Consider the following 16,625-nt stretch of genomic DNA (forward strand, 5'->3'; position numbering starts at 1 on the left):
CAGAGTCAGTTTTTTGGGTGGTGTTTATGTTATGTGAGATCCAATAGAGATTTCTGTTTTTCAAAACCTGGGGGAAATGGTTAAACTGAAGTGTGTTTAGCCCAAATATGGTAGCATCCTGTAACCCAGGCTAGAATAGAATCTAAAGCTACAGTGTCTGCTATTATTACTGTACAAAATGAGAAACAAAGTAAGTGCACAGTATCAACCAAGACTTTCAAAATTCTGGTTTAAGGGGTTATTAGTGCCAAAGGAAACTGACATTTTAACCTATGTCAGGTTATTGCCTTATTTTATCTATGAGGTTTTTGGAACTACCCTAACCAGTTCTTTCCCGCCTCAGTATTTATGATTAGCAGATAGAGAACTTCTGTTCCATTGCTGCAGGCCCCATCTAGTAAAATACTGACCACTCCCTACTGCCACTAAAGCTAAGGGTATTCAACACTTTGTAGAATTGGTTCCCCAGACATATATGTAAGGTAATACAGAGGATCTAATTGTGTAATAGGAATCAATGAATATTGCCATTTGATACACTGAGAACAGGACCACATTCTCAGTCCTCATAACACATTTGTGTATCAGATTCATGCACTTACCAGCTGTAATCTCAAACAGTATTTTATCAATTTCCATCTCTGCTTCCTCTTCCATTTCCTCCTGGTCTTCCATACCTTCAAAAGTATCCTCTAACATGTCTTCTATGATACCAGCCTATATGGAAACAGAAGGTAACAAATCCAATTTCTGAGACTTATTAGTGACCCAGCAAGGAGCACAGCACTTTAAGGAAATTTCATAATTGTCTGGTTTATGCCTGCCACAATCATGCCTATCAAAAGATTCAGCTTTGCTCCCAATAATAGCCTAACTCAGCGGTCTCCAACCGTTTTACACTCAAGATCACTTTTTAAATGCCAGGGCAAGCCAGGATCTACCCCATCCCTTCCCTGAGAGCCCACCCCTTCCTTGAGGCCCTGCCCTCTCCAAACCTTTCTGCGGACTACCCCATTGCTAATGGAAACTCACCTTTAATTACATAACTACACTTGAGCCATTTTGCTAGTGCTGCAGCTGGGAAGAATGGTTTAATTTAAGTAAACAGATTAAGTGTTTTAACTTTCTCATGTTAGTTGATCAAACTTCATTTGAAGTAAAGTGAAATATTATGTCCAACACAAAAGGTTTCAATGTTTTCTTTATTTATGGCAGGGATGAGGAATCTTTTTTGGGTCGGGGGCCACTAACCCCACAGAAAAATCAGTTGGGAACTACAGTAGTGAGAAGCAAAAAGATTCCTTCCAAAACCTCCAACCCTCACTGATGGGCCCCAACTGAGACACCTCACTTCTGGCACTCCAGACCCCACAGGGTGAGGGGAAGGAGCAGGGAGGACTGAGGTTCAGGGCTTCCCATAAGCCAGATTTACTTTTCTGGGGTTCCAGAGTTAGTGGATGTTGTGGATCCCCTTAGGGTCTGGAGTGGGAACAAAAATGAGGGGTTCAATGTATGGGACAGGGCTGCCAGTGAGTGGCAATGTTAGGGGTCTAAACCCTGCAGTACCAAAAAAAATATATCCCAATGGAATTTCTAGTAAAAGTTTCCAAAAGTTTTAGTTGACAGAAAATAAAATTTGAGCATATGTAATTGCGTGTGCCTGGAGCATTAACATAGGCTGGCGCTCAAAGGTTTCAGTATGTTACTGTTGCACTGAGGGGGATGGGGCAATCTAGGGGATCAGGCGAGGGGGAATCATGGGGCTGAGAGGAGCGAGGCTGGAGCAGAGGGAAGATGTGAGGGGGGAATACAATTTTACTTTGCAGAAGTTGCACTTTCGTTTTGGATGAGCAAAAAATGAAGCCAATTGTTTATTCTGGCCAAACAGAGAAAGATGCAATACAGTAACTAGAATGAAAAAACCCTCAAGGTTTATAAACTTCAGTTTTAATACTCTGGACTATTAAACACACTTTTAAATAATTTTCTTGTATTAAATCAAGTATTCCTTTAATTCAGAAGCTCTCAAAGTGTAGTGGTCTGTGGCCATCTTGTAGGTGGACCACAGGCTTGGGGCTTGCCCCTCCTGTAGCGGGAAGCCTGCACTAGTGCTCCAGGTCCAAGTCCTCCCACCCTGCAAGGTTGGAGCACCAGTGCTAGCTTTCCACTGCAGGGGTTGGGGGAACCTTGTGGGCCAGATCTGGCTTGCAGGATAAGGAAGTGGCTCCGTGCGCTGCTGCTCTTGCTCCCCTTGGCTGGGGGAAGGGCAGCACAGGAAAGTACTCACCTGGAGGTCGAATCAAAGCCAATGGAGCAGCGGGGGGCATAGAGCCAGGTAAGAGCTCTCCATTCCCTTCATGCCCAGACTCCACATCCCTATCCCCCTCAGAACCTCCCTCCTGCCAAAACACCTCACCCACACCTTGCTGCTGCACCCTCCTTTCTGTCCAGACCCCCACCATCAGTCTGCACCCAACCGCCCACCCATATCTCCCCCGCAGTCCACACCTGCACACAACCCCCACCCAGATCCTGCACTCCCACACCCTCCTGCACCCATTTTGCCATTGTGGGTGGCTGGCTGGTGGTCCACAGAAAGGTCTCCGTCGAGTGGGGTGGGCTGCGGGCCAAAAAGTTTGAGAACCCCCACTTCAATGGCAGTGCAGCAAGACTCTGGAAGCAGTATATCCTGTCAGAATATATTGTAAACTCTTCAAGGCAGACACTGTCTCACTATGTGTTTGCACTGTCCCTGACAATATAAGCCCAATCTTAGTTTGAACCTTTAGGTGCTATTGCAATACTTAGGACTATATTTCAGAACTTACCTTCATCATTTCTTTGGACAATTCCCTCATTGTTGCCTGAATTTCAGGGATTTTTACTAGATTTTGCATGGCTTTCATGACCTCTGTGCTCTTCTGTAGGGAACCTGCAACTCTGAGGACAGCTGCCAAAAGAAGGCATGAAAAGGCTTTACAATGCAGCCAGCACAGGGGAATAAAACTGACAGTCCTGCTTGTACACATTTTTATGCACTGTCCTAGATTCCAAAACGATATTAAGAAAAGAGATTGTCCATTTACTTAATCATCTTCTAAACTTGAAAATATTTATTTTAGAAGATATGAAAAAATCTGACTTTCCCTGTTTTTGAAAGACTGAAGAGTTTTAGGGGAGATACTGCTTCACTCAACTGCAGATGAACCATGCCAAAAGATCTAAATTCCATCCCATCTGCAGCTAGATTCAGAAAAGGAAGAGTTCCTATTTGTTCTTCTCAGTTGGGGAGCTGATGACCATGGAATAAGATAGAAAGCTTTACTGAAGTTCTCATGCTGGTCAAGTGAACCAGACTATCTATCGATATCTGATTATTTGCTAAATTAGTACCCTGTTGTCATGACCATCATTGTAGTCGGACATTATGGGCGAATTAACTCACAGTCAGTAAGACCCTTCACAGCACTGGATTGCTGGAAAGCCATAATTGACAATTGTCCCTTTTTGAACAAGAAATAAAAAAATGGATTAAAATATAGTCTGAATTGGAGTGGTTAATTAACAGTCCTGGGCAGCATCCAAAGAGGTCTGTGAAACTAATTATTAGAATAACGCTTATGTGTTTATTGAATGTCAAATCCTGAACAAAGCCAAGAAATAGCAGCATTTTAATGGTGGAGCATTCCCATGTTTTAAACATCATGGCTACGTCTACACTGGCCCCTTTTCCGGAAGGGGCATGTAAATTTCACTAGTCGTCGTAGGGAAATCCGCGGGGGATTTAAATATCCCCCGCGGCATTTAAATAAAAATGTCCGCCGCTTTTTTCCGGCTTTTAAAAAAGCCGGAAAAGAGCGTCTAGACTGGCCCCGATCCTCCAGGAAAAGCGCCCTTTTCCGGAGGCTCTTATTCTTACTTTGAAGTAAGAATAAGAGCCTCCGGAAAAGGGCACTTTTTCCGGAGGATTGGGGCCAGTCTAGACGCTCTTTTCCGGCTTTTTTAAAAGCCGGAAAAAAGCGGCGGACATTTTTATTTAAATGCCGCGGGGGATATTTAAATCCCCCGCGGATTTCCCTACGACGACTAGTGAAATTTACATGCCCCTTCCGGAAAAGGGGCCAGTGTAGACGTAGCCCATGTGTGAATTAAGGGGATGAACTGGATGTGCTGCTTTTCATTTCAACGCTCTTAATTTACAAGTGTCTTTAATGTCAGGCCTGAATAATGAGGAGGGACAGGAATAGACTACTGGGCTGTCTACACTGGCCCTTTTCCGGAACAGTGTTCCGGAATAAGGACTTATGCCCGAGTGGGAGCAGAATAGTTTTTCTGGAATAGCGGCTGATTTTGTACAGTAGAGCATCGTTGCTTTTCCGGAAATTCAAGGGCCAGTGTAGACAGCTTGCAGCTTATTCCGGAAAAGCGGCTGATTTTCCGGAATAAGTGGCCCAGTGTAGACACAGCCTCACTGTATGGCCCATACAAAGGGTTATAATTAAGGACCAACAACTGGATCAGTATCTGCCTTAATTCCTGCCTCCCTAGTTCTGCTGCCCAGCCAATTTGTTCTGGAGCCTCCTCCTCTTGCTCAGCTTTTCAGCCTCTCACCTCAGGTTTTTTGTAGCTGGCTGGTTGTTCTTTGTGGAGATTGCTCACACACCCAAGCCAGTCCCTGACCCTGATTTTCTCTACACCTCTTCCAAGGCATTTCTTACCTCATCCCCAATGGACCTGATCAGTCACAATAGGCCTCCTCCGAGCACACAGATGAGACCCTGGCTCTTACTGGAGCTAAGGAAGGTTCGTGAGATGAAGGTGCCTTCACTGCACAGCTACAAATTGCTCCTCATTTTGTTCTGTACTTGTATTGTACCATGGGGTCCTGGCCCATGGCTAGAGCTTTTAGGTACTACAATATTAAAAATTAATGATAAGGCAACTGCTTGCAAGTCTTCACCGCCCTTTAGATCCTTTATCTTCCTGCTGCTGCTAAGAGCTGTAGTGTGGTGAGTTATCAGTGATAGGCCAGCCAGAATGTGCATTTTAAAAGGGAGATTTCAATGTGGACAAGGCTTGCAGATAGTTAAGAAGGGAAAAATTCTACATGCTGGGGCTGTATGGAAAAAGGTCTCAAAATGCTTTTGACTGATGAAAAATGGTGTAAGTGCTATTATGCCAGTGAGCAGACTGCTCCTCTTCTCTATCAAACTCACCCTTGCTTTAAAAATGCAGACATTCATGCAAGAAGGTACAGGGTGTTCTTATAAATGAAATAACCCTCATACACACAGCCTGCCAAAAACCAAAGAATCCACCCCAGTAACAGAACACGATCAAGCTCTTATTGTGGTGCTAGAATCTTTCTTACAAGGGACTGGGGAAGTAACCAGTGTGAGTCATCATCTCACACAGCACATCCCTAGAAGAAAGACTACCTTTTGGAGCAGATGACTTAAGTTTCCTTCCTCGTTTGAGAGAGGCCCAAACCACCCCAAACCAGTGAGATCTGACAGAACCTGACTCCAATTTTGAAACATACAGCTCAGGACCAACCTCTACAGTTAATCTAAGAAATAGTTACTGTATTTAGGCTCAGCAATGTTCTTACCAAGCTGGTTCTTCATCCCCATGAGCACAGAGTTCATGTGTGCTTTGGATGCATAGAGTTTGCTCACAGCCTTCCGAGAGCGGATCATCTCCTTCGCCAAAACAACACACACATCTTTCTGACCTTTTTTGGCAGCGTCTTTTACCGACCGCTTTACTTTTTCTTCTTCTCTTTGGATATCTGGGTTACACAGAACAAAGGAGGACAGAAATGGCTAAAGCAGGGGTGACCAACCCGCGGCTCATGAACTGCATGTGGCTCTTCTCCCCCAAAAGTGTGGCTTGCGAAGCCGCTCCTGCACCCCTCCCAAATGCCCTCCCCCCTGGTCTCCCCGTGCTGTGATTCAAAATGGTGCCTAAGATGGCGGCCATTGAAGGGAGCCTGATATGGCCAAAAAGCCTACGTTTGTTTCTTAAAGGGGCAGCCTCTTTTTTTTTTTTTTTTTTTTTTGTTTGCTTGACAATTCTGGTGCAGCTCTTTGCATTTTTTCCACTTCTGTTTCAGCTCTCTTTGTTAAATGGGTTTGCCACCCCTGGGCTATAGGCTAGAAGCACAAATCATTGCTTGCATTGAACATTACAAGCGGTTATCATTAGAACTTTCCACTTCAACAATGACTTTAATTTAAGCATGAATCCAGCTATTGAAGAGTGAGTGGGGTATTTTAGTTTGTCCATCACCAACAGATCAGTGAACTCAAATTCCAATAGCAAAATATCCATTAGTAATGTGGCACACCCAGTTCTGTAATAACCCTTACCGAAGACTATCAGAGCATTACCTCCAAGCATCTGGCTGAGATCAGTTCCTGTCTAAAGAACAGCTGGCTGAAGTTAAACCCTGAGGAGGCTGAAATAATGCTACTAGGAAGATGAAAGCACTCACCTTCACCATCAAAGGCAGCCAATCTCACACTGTTAGACTGGTTTACAGAAAGCAGACTGCATTAGACACTGCTCTACGCTCAGATAGCCAGGCAGTTGTGGTGGCAATGAATGCCCATTTCCATCTACAACTGGCAAGGGTACCACATGCAGTCCTATCAGACACAAACCCAACCATGACAGGACATGCTTATAACCGCTAAACCTACTTATGGTAATTCCTTATACCTGCGCAGTCAGGGCCCTAAAGGAAGATACATATATAGAGATGCCACCTTACTGATACTTTTAGGGATGTTTATAAAAAAAAAAAATTAGGGAGGTTGCTTGGACATCACCCCTTCCCTCTGGCAGAACTGGGATTTCTTGTCCCTCTGCACCTCCCCACCAAAGAAAAAGATCAGCCTTAGAAAAGGTGCCCTCCCAGGCCCCTTAATTACTTTGACCATTCCTGGCCTGGAACGATCCTTCTCCTACCCTTCTGGATTTACGTCCCCTGCTCACTGTACAGTGAGATCTGAGAGGAGGCAAGCAATGGCAGGTGTCCATGGGGCTTGTGGCGATGCTGGATTCACTACCTAAGACACAGGCTGAGCACGAATTGCCTCTGGTGGAAAGCTTTAGTGCCTTTACATAGTCTAGCCAGCAGGGCCTACCTGGTGTGGTTAAAGTGCAACACACAGGCTGTGGCTTGGGCCGTGAATCCAGCAGCACACCAACACATTCAAAATCAGCCCATCTTGCCTCCTTTCAGACCTTCGTGGTGCAGTCCGTGTACATACCATATGGCAGTGGAGAAGAAAACCCCTATTCCCACTGCGCTATTTGCTGTGTTCATTGGACCTCAGTTGTAGGGGGTGACAGACAAAATTAGTCAATTTAAACCTAAAATAATAATTTTGTAATTACATGTAAGAATTCAGGAGGACTACTGAAAGTTAGGAAAGATTCATACATCTGCATCTAGTTCTGAACTCAGCAACTTACTTTCTCTCTAAAGCCATGCCTATACTTATTGCACCATAGATCAATCTTCTGGCATTTGATTCAGCGGGTCTATTAAGAACATGCTAAATTAAATGCTGAGGGCACTCCCGGTCAGTTCCAGTACTCCTTGATTCACAAGAAGTAAAGGAAGTTGATGGGAGCATTTGCTCATGTTGACATCCTGCTGTGCAGACAGCACCAAACTCGGCTTAAAGTACATCGACTCCAGCTACATTATATATCGTAAGCTGACTTTCTGGGTCTAGTATAGACCTGGCAGCTAAGTTCAACCTAAACTAGTGCAGACCAGACCTGAGAATGCTTTATCCTGCCTCGTCATGGTCCTTGCACTAGCTCCCTCTCAAACACCAAGAGGTGAAAGCTGCTGTTCTGACTTTCAACAACTGAGAAACACCTTCTTATGATAACCTCAGCTCTGCACTGCTAGAAAAGATAAAACAACCAAGAGGAAAAACTAGTAGCCAAAGAAGATGGAAATTTCCTAGGAGCTGGACCAAGATTATGGACATTACCACTAGATGAAACAGAAATGACAGCCAGCATCAGCATATCAAAATTACATGCTAAAGTAAATCCATCTGTCTGATGTAGATTTCCCACAGTAACACGCTCAGCCACATTAACACCCTCACTTTTAAATCCCTAAAATCTTGATTGTTCTTGCCAATTGGACTGGGGAAAAAAATATGGAAGGCGTTCATGTACCATTGTGATAGGTAACCTCACAAAAATTTAGATGGCACTGATTCACTCTGCTCCTTCAGGAAGCAGAAATCTTTCATCTATTTAGATACCATCACATTTTGCAAATAAATCGCTCAACTTCCCAAATAGCTTTGCAAGTTATTTTAGAATCATATTTATTACCCAAAATCTTCAGTCTTGCAGGTGGATAATAACTAATTTTGCCAGAGACAGTTCATTAAATAATTATACTTTAACGGGCTTCTCTGCCAGGTTTATACACTTTCACTGGCATTTAATGAAAAAGACACAGAAGCAATTTATAATATTGCACCTGGTACATTAACTTTTACCACAAAATACATATTCATCTGAAATAGCTTTATAGCTACTGTGGATGTCATTGATAATGTTATATTATTAGAAATGTCCTGTATTCTGGAAACATTCCATAACATAGCTAGGTTTAGGAACACCTGAATGACCTAACTCAATCTTAGTTTAGTCTCCAGCTTCACTCCCAGCATTTGCTATAGGGTGACCAGATGTCCCAATATTAGGGGTTTTGTCTTAGTTATAAGTCATATGTTACGTTATATGATCTATGTGACTATGTCCCTCACACGCCAAAAAATAAAGTATCCTGATTTTTCACACTTGCTGATGTGTCGATGTACTAGAAGTGACAGGGTTCAGAGGTACCTGTGTTACTCTGAATCAGTAAGAACAATGAGTCTGGTAGCACCTTAAAGGCTAGCATTTTTATTGTGTCACTGGGGGCTGTACCCCCTGCTTGCGACACTCACCAATCCACCCCCAGGGGTAGGCAGCCCTGGCTCTCCCCATAGCCGGCGGGGGAGGGGGAAGGGGGCCAAGTAAAGGCATGGCAACCCTGGCCTGCCCCCTCCCTGCTGGCTGCTGAGCAGGGCCAAGGCTGCGCCAACTCCAGCTCTCCTCTACCCCACCCCCAGCTGCCAGGGAGGGCTGAGGTCATGCCAGGCCCAGCTCTATCCTCTCCCCTGCCCCAGCCTCACCAGACCCAGCTCTCTCCCTCTTGCCGCTGTAGTGGTGGGGGAAGAGGGACGATACCTCACCAGGCAGGCCCGTCTCTCTCTCCCTCCCCCCCTCCCCGACCCAGGCCGGGGCACCCGGGGGGGAGGGGGGAGGAGGAAGGCTGCTCGACACCTGGCCCCTGAGCACTTTCAGATGTATGAAGTGAAAGACAGGGAGTGGAGAGAGATGGGAGTGTTACACCAGAACTAATTCAATCAGGGTCGATGTGGATAAGAAGGTGAGAAAATTAACATGGAAAAATTACTTAGTGTAATGAGAGCTGCTCCCATTTCCTATTCAGACCCATTCTGATGATGATCTATGTCATCATGTTCAATTCTCATCTGCCATGTACACTGGACAAACCAGACTGTCTCTATGGAATAGGGATGTCAACAAGTCGTCGACTAGACTATTTATCAATACGTATAGGCTTACTGATTAATCTGGTCAACTAATCGCATTCCTCCCCCCTCTCGCTGCCTCTTAAAAGCTTGTCCCCCCCTCCCCCCAGCACTGGCTCCATGGCGCTGCCTGCCCTCCCATGCTGTTGCCTCTATCAGCAGGAGTAAGGGGGAGGTTGCTGCGAAGATTTCATGTGGTTCACAGCTATTCAATTACCCGATAGCTAACATCCCTACTATGCAACAAAATAAAATGGACAGAAATCCTATATCAAGAATGGTAACACACAAAAAACAGAGAGAACATTTTAACCACTTGGACACAGTTCCGGACTTGAAAGATGCTATCCTCAAGCAAAAACACTTTAAAAACAGCAATGTGAAACGGCTGAGTTGGAATTCATATGTAAATTTGACATCATCAGAAAGCGTGTGAATAGGAACTGGGACTGTTTTCAGTGATTTTTATTATTTCCAAAAGCTCACTGATTTACACAGGCAGAAATTTTATATCAGAATGATTAAGAATTTGGCAGGCTATAAAACTAAATCCATCAAAATAGCATTCTGGCATATGCAGGTCCAATATGAATTGAAGACATCAATGCAAATTCATATGTGGGAGTTAATGAATCTTTGGGAAAATGACTCATCCAGTGTAAGTGTCATTCAACCACAGATAACCTCAGAAATCTCTATCAGCCAATCCGCTGGGACAAAGAGAGCCTTCCACTCCAAAAGACTATTTTCCTCTGTCAGCGTATCTCCTTTTCCCCATCTGACAAGTAAGTTATACTTTTTTGCATATGCCCTGCAAGTCAGCACACATCACCAGTTCTTGCAACTAAATTGTAATTTACATGGCTCAAGTATCTGGTTAACTTGACTTAAGGGACACTTATTAAGACTTGAAATGTCTAGTCATTTTAGAACATGGAATTTCGGAGATTAATTCACACTGAAAGCATATGGGACTTGGCTACTTTTGAAAATTTTACACCAAAATTTCTGTGAGAGTTTCATGCTTACAAAAGAGATAAATCCCTAGGACTATTCTGTTCTTTTCATGCAGTCATAGTTCTGTACCTCTAAAATGTGGAGGAAATTTATTCTGTGGCTACAGACCCACATCTTTTGGTAAAGGGCATGTGCCCCTCCTCCCCATTGATGGAAATTCATAATAAAAGCTCTTAAGTCTTGCTCAGTACTATCCCTCCATCTTCTCCTTTTCAGCCAGAAAGTCATTCCCCCGAAGACATTAATTCCACAGACACTCAGTTGATCCATCTTCCACCATCCTACATGACCTTCCCACTGAAGTTCTTGAGATTTCACATTTATTATAGTTGGTTCTCCACAGACTTTCTGCAATTCCCCATTAAGAAGATACTTTTTTTCCCTTTTATATTTTGATATAAACCAGCACAAATACAGAGAGGAAGTCAGAGAAAGTGTGAAAAACCCCCACAAACCTCTGATCTGTCTATCAAGTACTCTCATTTCTTTCCTTATCTTCAGTGACCATTCATTGACCTAAAAATAAAGACATGAAAAAGAGAAAGCATAAAAAAAATACCTAAAACTGACCTGTATTCAGTACACTCCCAGTTGTCCGAATTCCCTTCCTCCAAAAAATCCTACTTACCTGAGTCCACAATGCATCCCCCCTGCCAACAGCATCCACCTCCCTGGAAACTGCAGGCTCAAGAGACCTAGTTTGCAGCAATGCTTCTACTTCAGGCTACACCAGTGCAACAATGTATTCACTCAAATTATGGTTCCATGGCTGCAACACTGTGTCTAGTTCAAAGTGACACTCAGGGCCACTAGTTGTACCCATAATGGCATCTCTAGCCAGCTCTCTGACCCCACAATTCAGGAAACAGCACCTCCCTGTACTCAGGAGTTAGGGGTCACACTGATACTGAAAACACCACTGAGGGCCATATCCAACCACAGCCCGAAGCAGGCAGCTGACAGGAAGAATGTCACCATTCATCGACTCAGAATCCAGAACAGTATCTACAGCAGACAATTGGATAAAGCAATGTTTCTGAGTGACTCTTTAATGTGCCCTGCTCCATCTGGACCTTTACGGCCTCCCAACCCATACCTAGGACCTACCTCAGAGTAGCATCTCCATTTCTCCAACTGGCCAGTTAGCTGAAAGTTTCAGATGTTCCCCAGGCCATTCAGATAAAACAGGCAAACTGAACAAAGATGCAAAGCTTTCAGAAATATATAAATAAATTCAAAGAATGAATGGAAGTTGAAGTATGTATGTGATGTTATAGTAAACAAATGAAATTGAGGTCTCCAATTTAAGAAAGGCAGACATTTTAGCAAAATAATTCCAAAAGGTCTGTACTAAAATTAATGAAAGCAATGATTTTTGTGAGGGTGGAGGACAGATTTATTGAGGAAAATGAAAGGCTGGCTAGAGAGAACATACTGATTATGGATTATGTGTTAAACAAAATTACAAGGGTTTTACTACTGCAACAACAACAACAACAAAAAACAACACCACCCTGTTCCTGGTAAAGAGCAAGTAAGTAATGAAATCCTCTAGCACTTGTTAGAAAGAAGTCTAAAGATTCTATTGTTGTTATACAATAGAACAGGTGGGAAGAGGACTGCTGTCAATAAAATTGAAACAAGCATTGATTATGCCAATCTGTAAACCAGATCAGGTACATACAGACCTGATACTTACAGTGTTCCCTCTAGCATTTTCTATCATTGGGCAGGTTGAATTTTCTTTTGGGCAGATTGACATTTTTATGAGCAACACTAATATTGAGGTAGTGTGTAGATGTGCACCACCAGTACAAACAAAAAACATATACACACCAGTACAAACAAAAAACATACACACACACACACACACACACACACTATATATATTTTATATTTATATATATAAAATAGTCCATAGGTGTGGAAGAAAATATATTAAAACAAGGGAAAGTTAACAAGGAGCAATGCTGACGATATTTAGTATGAAATCAAATAAAAAAAGAAAATTAACACTACCATTGGAGTACATGTATCATCATCCTAACAGCTCCAGTTAATAAACACACCAAAATGCATATTATCCACACAGAGCTCAGTTTTAAGATGCTAAGCAAATCTGAGTAAACTAGAAATAGTCATGCTCTCCTTGCAAATACAAATACAATATTTACTGACACTGGAGAGCAGAGTAAAAGGCATTTGCTAAAGCTTATTAAATTGTTTCTGTATAATGTTTAGGATCCACGCTTTACCAGAAAAATGAAACAGAGACCTGTAAAAACAGATAAATGATATCCAGATTTTAAACGTTCACCTAGTGTGTGTCACCAACTCAAAGAGTAGAAGCCGCAGAACAAATTAACACATGGCTTCAGGATTTGTAGACGTATGCATGTTTCAAAGAGCTTGCAAATAAGTTTTCACCTTACAAAACAACTAGCATCACACCTAGTACTTACTACTTCTAACTCCTAAGAGCCAGAACTCTACCATGTAGCAAAGATCTGGCCTTAATGCAATACAATTTACCATATATTAATTAATAACATAGGATTTAAAACTATAATTAAGATCAGAGTTTTAGATATCTGCAACACTCCAAAAAATTCTGTTAAAAGAATTTTATTCTTTCTTATCTTAAGCCACTAACGCCTATGTAAACTTTGTTTGAAATGTAATCATCCAAATGTCCTGACACCCATACACACCATGCAGCCTGCTTTCCCTTCCAACCCAGACAGACAGGACTGCAATCTGGACTGCAGCGAGTCAGGATACCTCAAACAACTCTCCCCTAACTCTACCTCACTGCACAGATGCCAGCTCCCACCTCTCCACTCTATTTCCCTCACCTACCCCTGTGCAATCTGCTCCCCCCAACCCAGTTTGGGGCTGGGATAAAATCCTGCTTCTCAAACTTGCAGGCACCAGTTTGTTTAGCTGGGAGTCAGGACAGAGCACAAACTCGCCACCCCTTCCCTATCTTACCCCAGAATACACAGCACCAAGTCCCCACTTCCACCTCACCCCAGTGCCAGCTTCTCCCCTTTTCCCCCCACCTATCCCATGCAATCAGCTTCCCCCCACCCCACCCTTCCCAACCCAGGAGGCTTGAGGAGAATGCTGGGTTTCTGCTTCTCTGTCCTTGCACTGATGGGACTCCCTAAACTCCCCTCCACACTGACTCCTCCCCAACCAACTACGCCCTCCCTCCTCCTTTTCCTCTCCCCAAACTTCCCTACAATTCTTCCCCCAGCCACTCATTCCCTCCTTACCTGTTCTAAGAGTCCCTCCATTTGAAGCACGCAGCTCTGTTTGAAGCTGCTGCTCAGCTAGATGCCCCTCCCCCTGCTGGTCAGCTGAGCTCCAAGCCTCTTCAAGGGGCTCATTAAAGGGCTGCACAGTAGAGATGTAAAAGAATAGTCAATTAGTCGACTACCCAATAAGCCTAAACTGATCAGGTAGTCAAGTTTACTACTCGCATTCCCCCCTCCCCACACTTGTTGCCTTGATATCAGAGACAGCAAGGAGGGTAAGCAGGAGCGGGTGCTGGGGGGGAGCCAGCTTAAAAGCCAATTCTCCCTAGCACCATCTCTGCAGTGCAGCAGGGGGTGGGCAGGGGAAGAAATGGTGCTGCAGCTCTGTTTTTAAATGAAAAGCTGAGCAGCTTTTACTACTGTAGTAAGATGAAGGCCTAAAACATAAGCCCATGTGGCACACACCTGGTCCGAGGCCTGCAGCCTACCTAACAATGGATAAAACATGGCTATCAAAGCAGAGCTAAGCTGTGAGTAAGAGGCAGGCCCCTGCTCACAGAACTTGGCATGAACACGGCTGAGTGCAAAACACTAACTGGTAAATAGGTCCAGGTGTAGAATAGTAATTGGTGCTAGGTATTGACTGCAGAACATAACTGGTACCAGTCATAAGTGGAAAGCACATGGTACCACTAGTTCATTAAAAAAGACGTTGGTACCCACTCCTCACAGATGAACCCAGGTTCAGGAAAGGGTCTAAAATGACAGCATGATGGATAGAGATGATCTAATCAAACCACAAGGTGCAGGGTGATGGGTGGTAACTAAGAAGCATCAGAGGGTGGTAATCTGACAATGCCAGAGGGTGGCAACCTGATACATCAGCAGTGACCTGTAATTTGTTTGTATCTGTATATAAAGTGGTGTCTTGGGGGACACAGTCTTTGTATGACCTAGGGTGCAGCGGAAATTTCCCACTGATTGAGTCAATCCATTGTTACGGGGTCCATATGTGTAGTGGGTTCAGTAGAGTCTACTGACAACTATTACTGTACTTCGCTCTACAATAAACCTGGCTAGGCACCTTCGATCCTTATCTGGTTTGTGGTCTTTGGGAGTTCTCTTGGGGTCTGCTGCGGAGACTAAGTGCACAAGTCGGCATGGAACACATCACTGAGCACACATGCAAGCAGCCTTCTTGTTCTCATCGACGGAGCCAGAGATCTGTGAGGACACCTCAGTAGTAAATCCTGACCACCTCCTGAATAACTGCAACTACATTTAAAAGGCAGCATGCTTCAGTCCTGGCTCACGCTGGGTCCCAGACCTAACCCCACTGTGGCTCTGCAGTTTAAATGTAGTAGGAGTCAGGCTGCCTGCGCGCCTGGCTCCTACTACATTTAAACTGCAGAAACACAGTGACTCCTTATCAACTAATCGTGAACTTGATACAAATTGTACTGAGTACATGATTAGTCATGTACCCACTACTTAACATCATAAGAACAGCTATACTGACTCAGACAAAGCTCCATCTAGCCCAGTATCCTGTCTGCCAACAGCGGCCAATACCAGATGCCCTAGAGGGAGGGAACACAACAGTTAATCCTCCCATGATCCCTCCCCTGTCATCCATTTCCAAACAAACAGAGACTAGGGACACCATTCCTACCCATCCTGGCTAACAGCCATTGATGGACCTCCATGAATCTATCTAGTTCTTTTTTCAGCTCTGTTAAAGTCCTAGTCTTCACAACATCCTCTGGTAAGTAGTTCCATAGGTTGACTGTGCGTGCGCTGAGTGAAGAAAAACTTCCTTTTGTTTGTTTTAAACCTGCTGCCTATTAATTTCATTTGATGACCCCTAGTTCTTCTATTGTGGGAATAAGTAAATAACATTTTCTTATTCACTTTTTCCACAACAGTCATAATTGTACAGACCTCTATCATATCCCCCCTTATTCTCTTTTCTAAGATGAAAAGTCCAAGTCTTTCTAATCTCTCTTCATATGGGACCCGTTCCAACTCCTTCATCATTTTTTTTTGCCCTTTTCTGAACATTTTCAAATGCCAATATATCTTTTCTGAGATGAGGCGATCACATTTTATGCAGTATTCAAGATGTGAGAGTACCATAGATTTATATAGAGGGAATACGATATTTTCTGTCTTATTCTCTATCCCTTTTTTAATGATTCCTACATTCTATTTGCTTTTTTCCCCACTGATTGGATGTTTTCAGAGAACTATCCACAATGATTCCAAGATCTCTCTCTTGAGTAGTTGTAGCTCAATTAGTCCCCATCATATTGTAGGTATAGTTGGGATTATTTTTTCCAATGTGCATTACTTTACATTTATCAACATTAAATTTCATTTGCCATTTTGTTGCCCAATAACTTAGTTTGGTGAGATATTTTGAAGCTCTTCACAGTCTGCTTTGGTCTTAACTATCTTGAGCAGTTTAGTATCATCTGCAAATTTTGCCACCTCACTGTTTACCCCTTTCTCTAGATCATTTATAAATACGTTGAATAGGACTGGTCCTAGTATGGACCTTTGGGGGACCCCACTAGTTCTCTCTCTCCACTTGGAAAACTTACCATTTATTCCTACCCTTTGTTTCCTGTCTTTTAACCAGTTATCAATCTATGAAAGGTCCCCCCCCCCCTTATCCCATGACAACTTACTTTACTTAAGAGCC

The 16,625-nt window shown here is 43.4% G+C and overlaps 1 protein-coding gene across 2 annotated transcripts in view; it reads right to left on the reverse strand.

The window, feature by feature from the left end:
* The window catches only part of LOC102450820 (charged multivesicular body protein 3), a 56,641-nt gene that overhangs the window by 2,896 nt on the left and 37,120 nt on the right, over positions 1-16,625 (reverse strand). For both annotated transcript variants that reach the window (XM_014574586.3, XM_006111619.4), the window contains 4 exons: positions 11,117-11,177; positions 5,612-5,791; positions 2,829-2,950; positions 603-717 (listed from right to left, as the gene is read on the reverse strand). In XM_014574586.3, coding sequence (XP_014430072.1) covers positions 603-717; positions 2,829-2,950; positions 5,612-5,791; positions 11,117-11,177 — 478 coding nt within the window. The remainder of the gene's footprint in view (positions 1-602; positions 718-2,828; positions 2,951-5,611; positions 5,792-11,116; positions 11,178-16,625) is intronic.

Source organism: Pelodiscus sinensis, chromosome 5 (genome assembly GCF_049634645.1).
Source record: "Pelodiscus sinensis isolate JC-2024 chromosome 5, ASM4963464v1, whole genome shotgun sequence".
In the NCBI taxonomy this organism is placed as follows: domain Eukaryota; kingdom Metazoa; phylum Chordata; order Testudines; family Trionychidae; genus Pelodiscus; species Pelodiscus sinensis.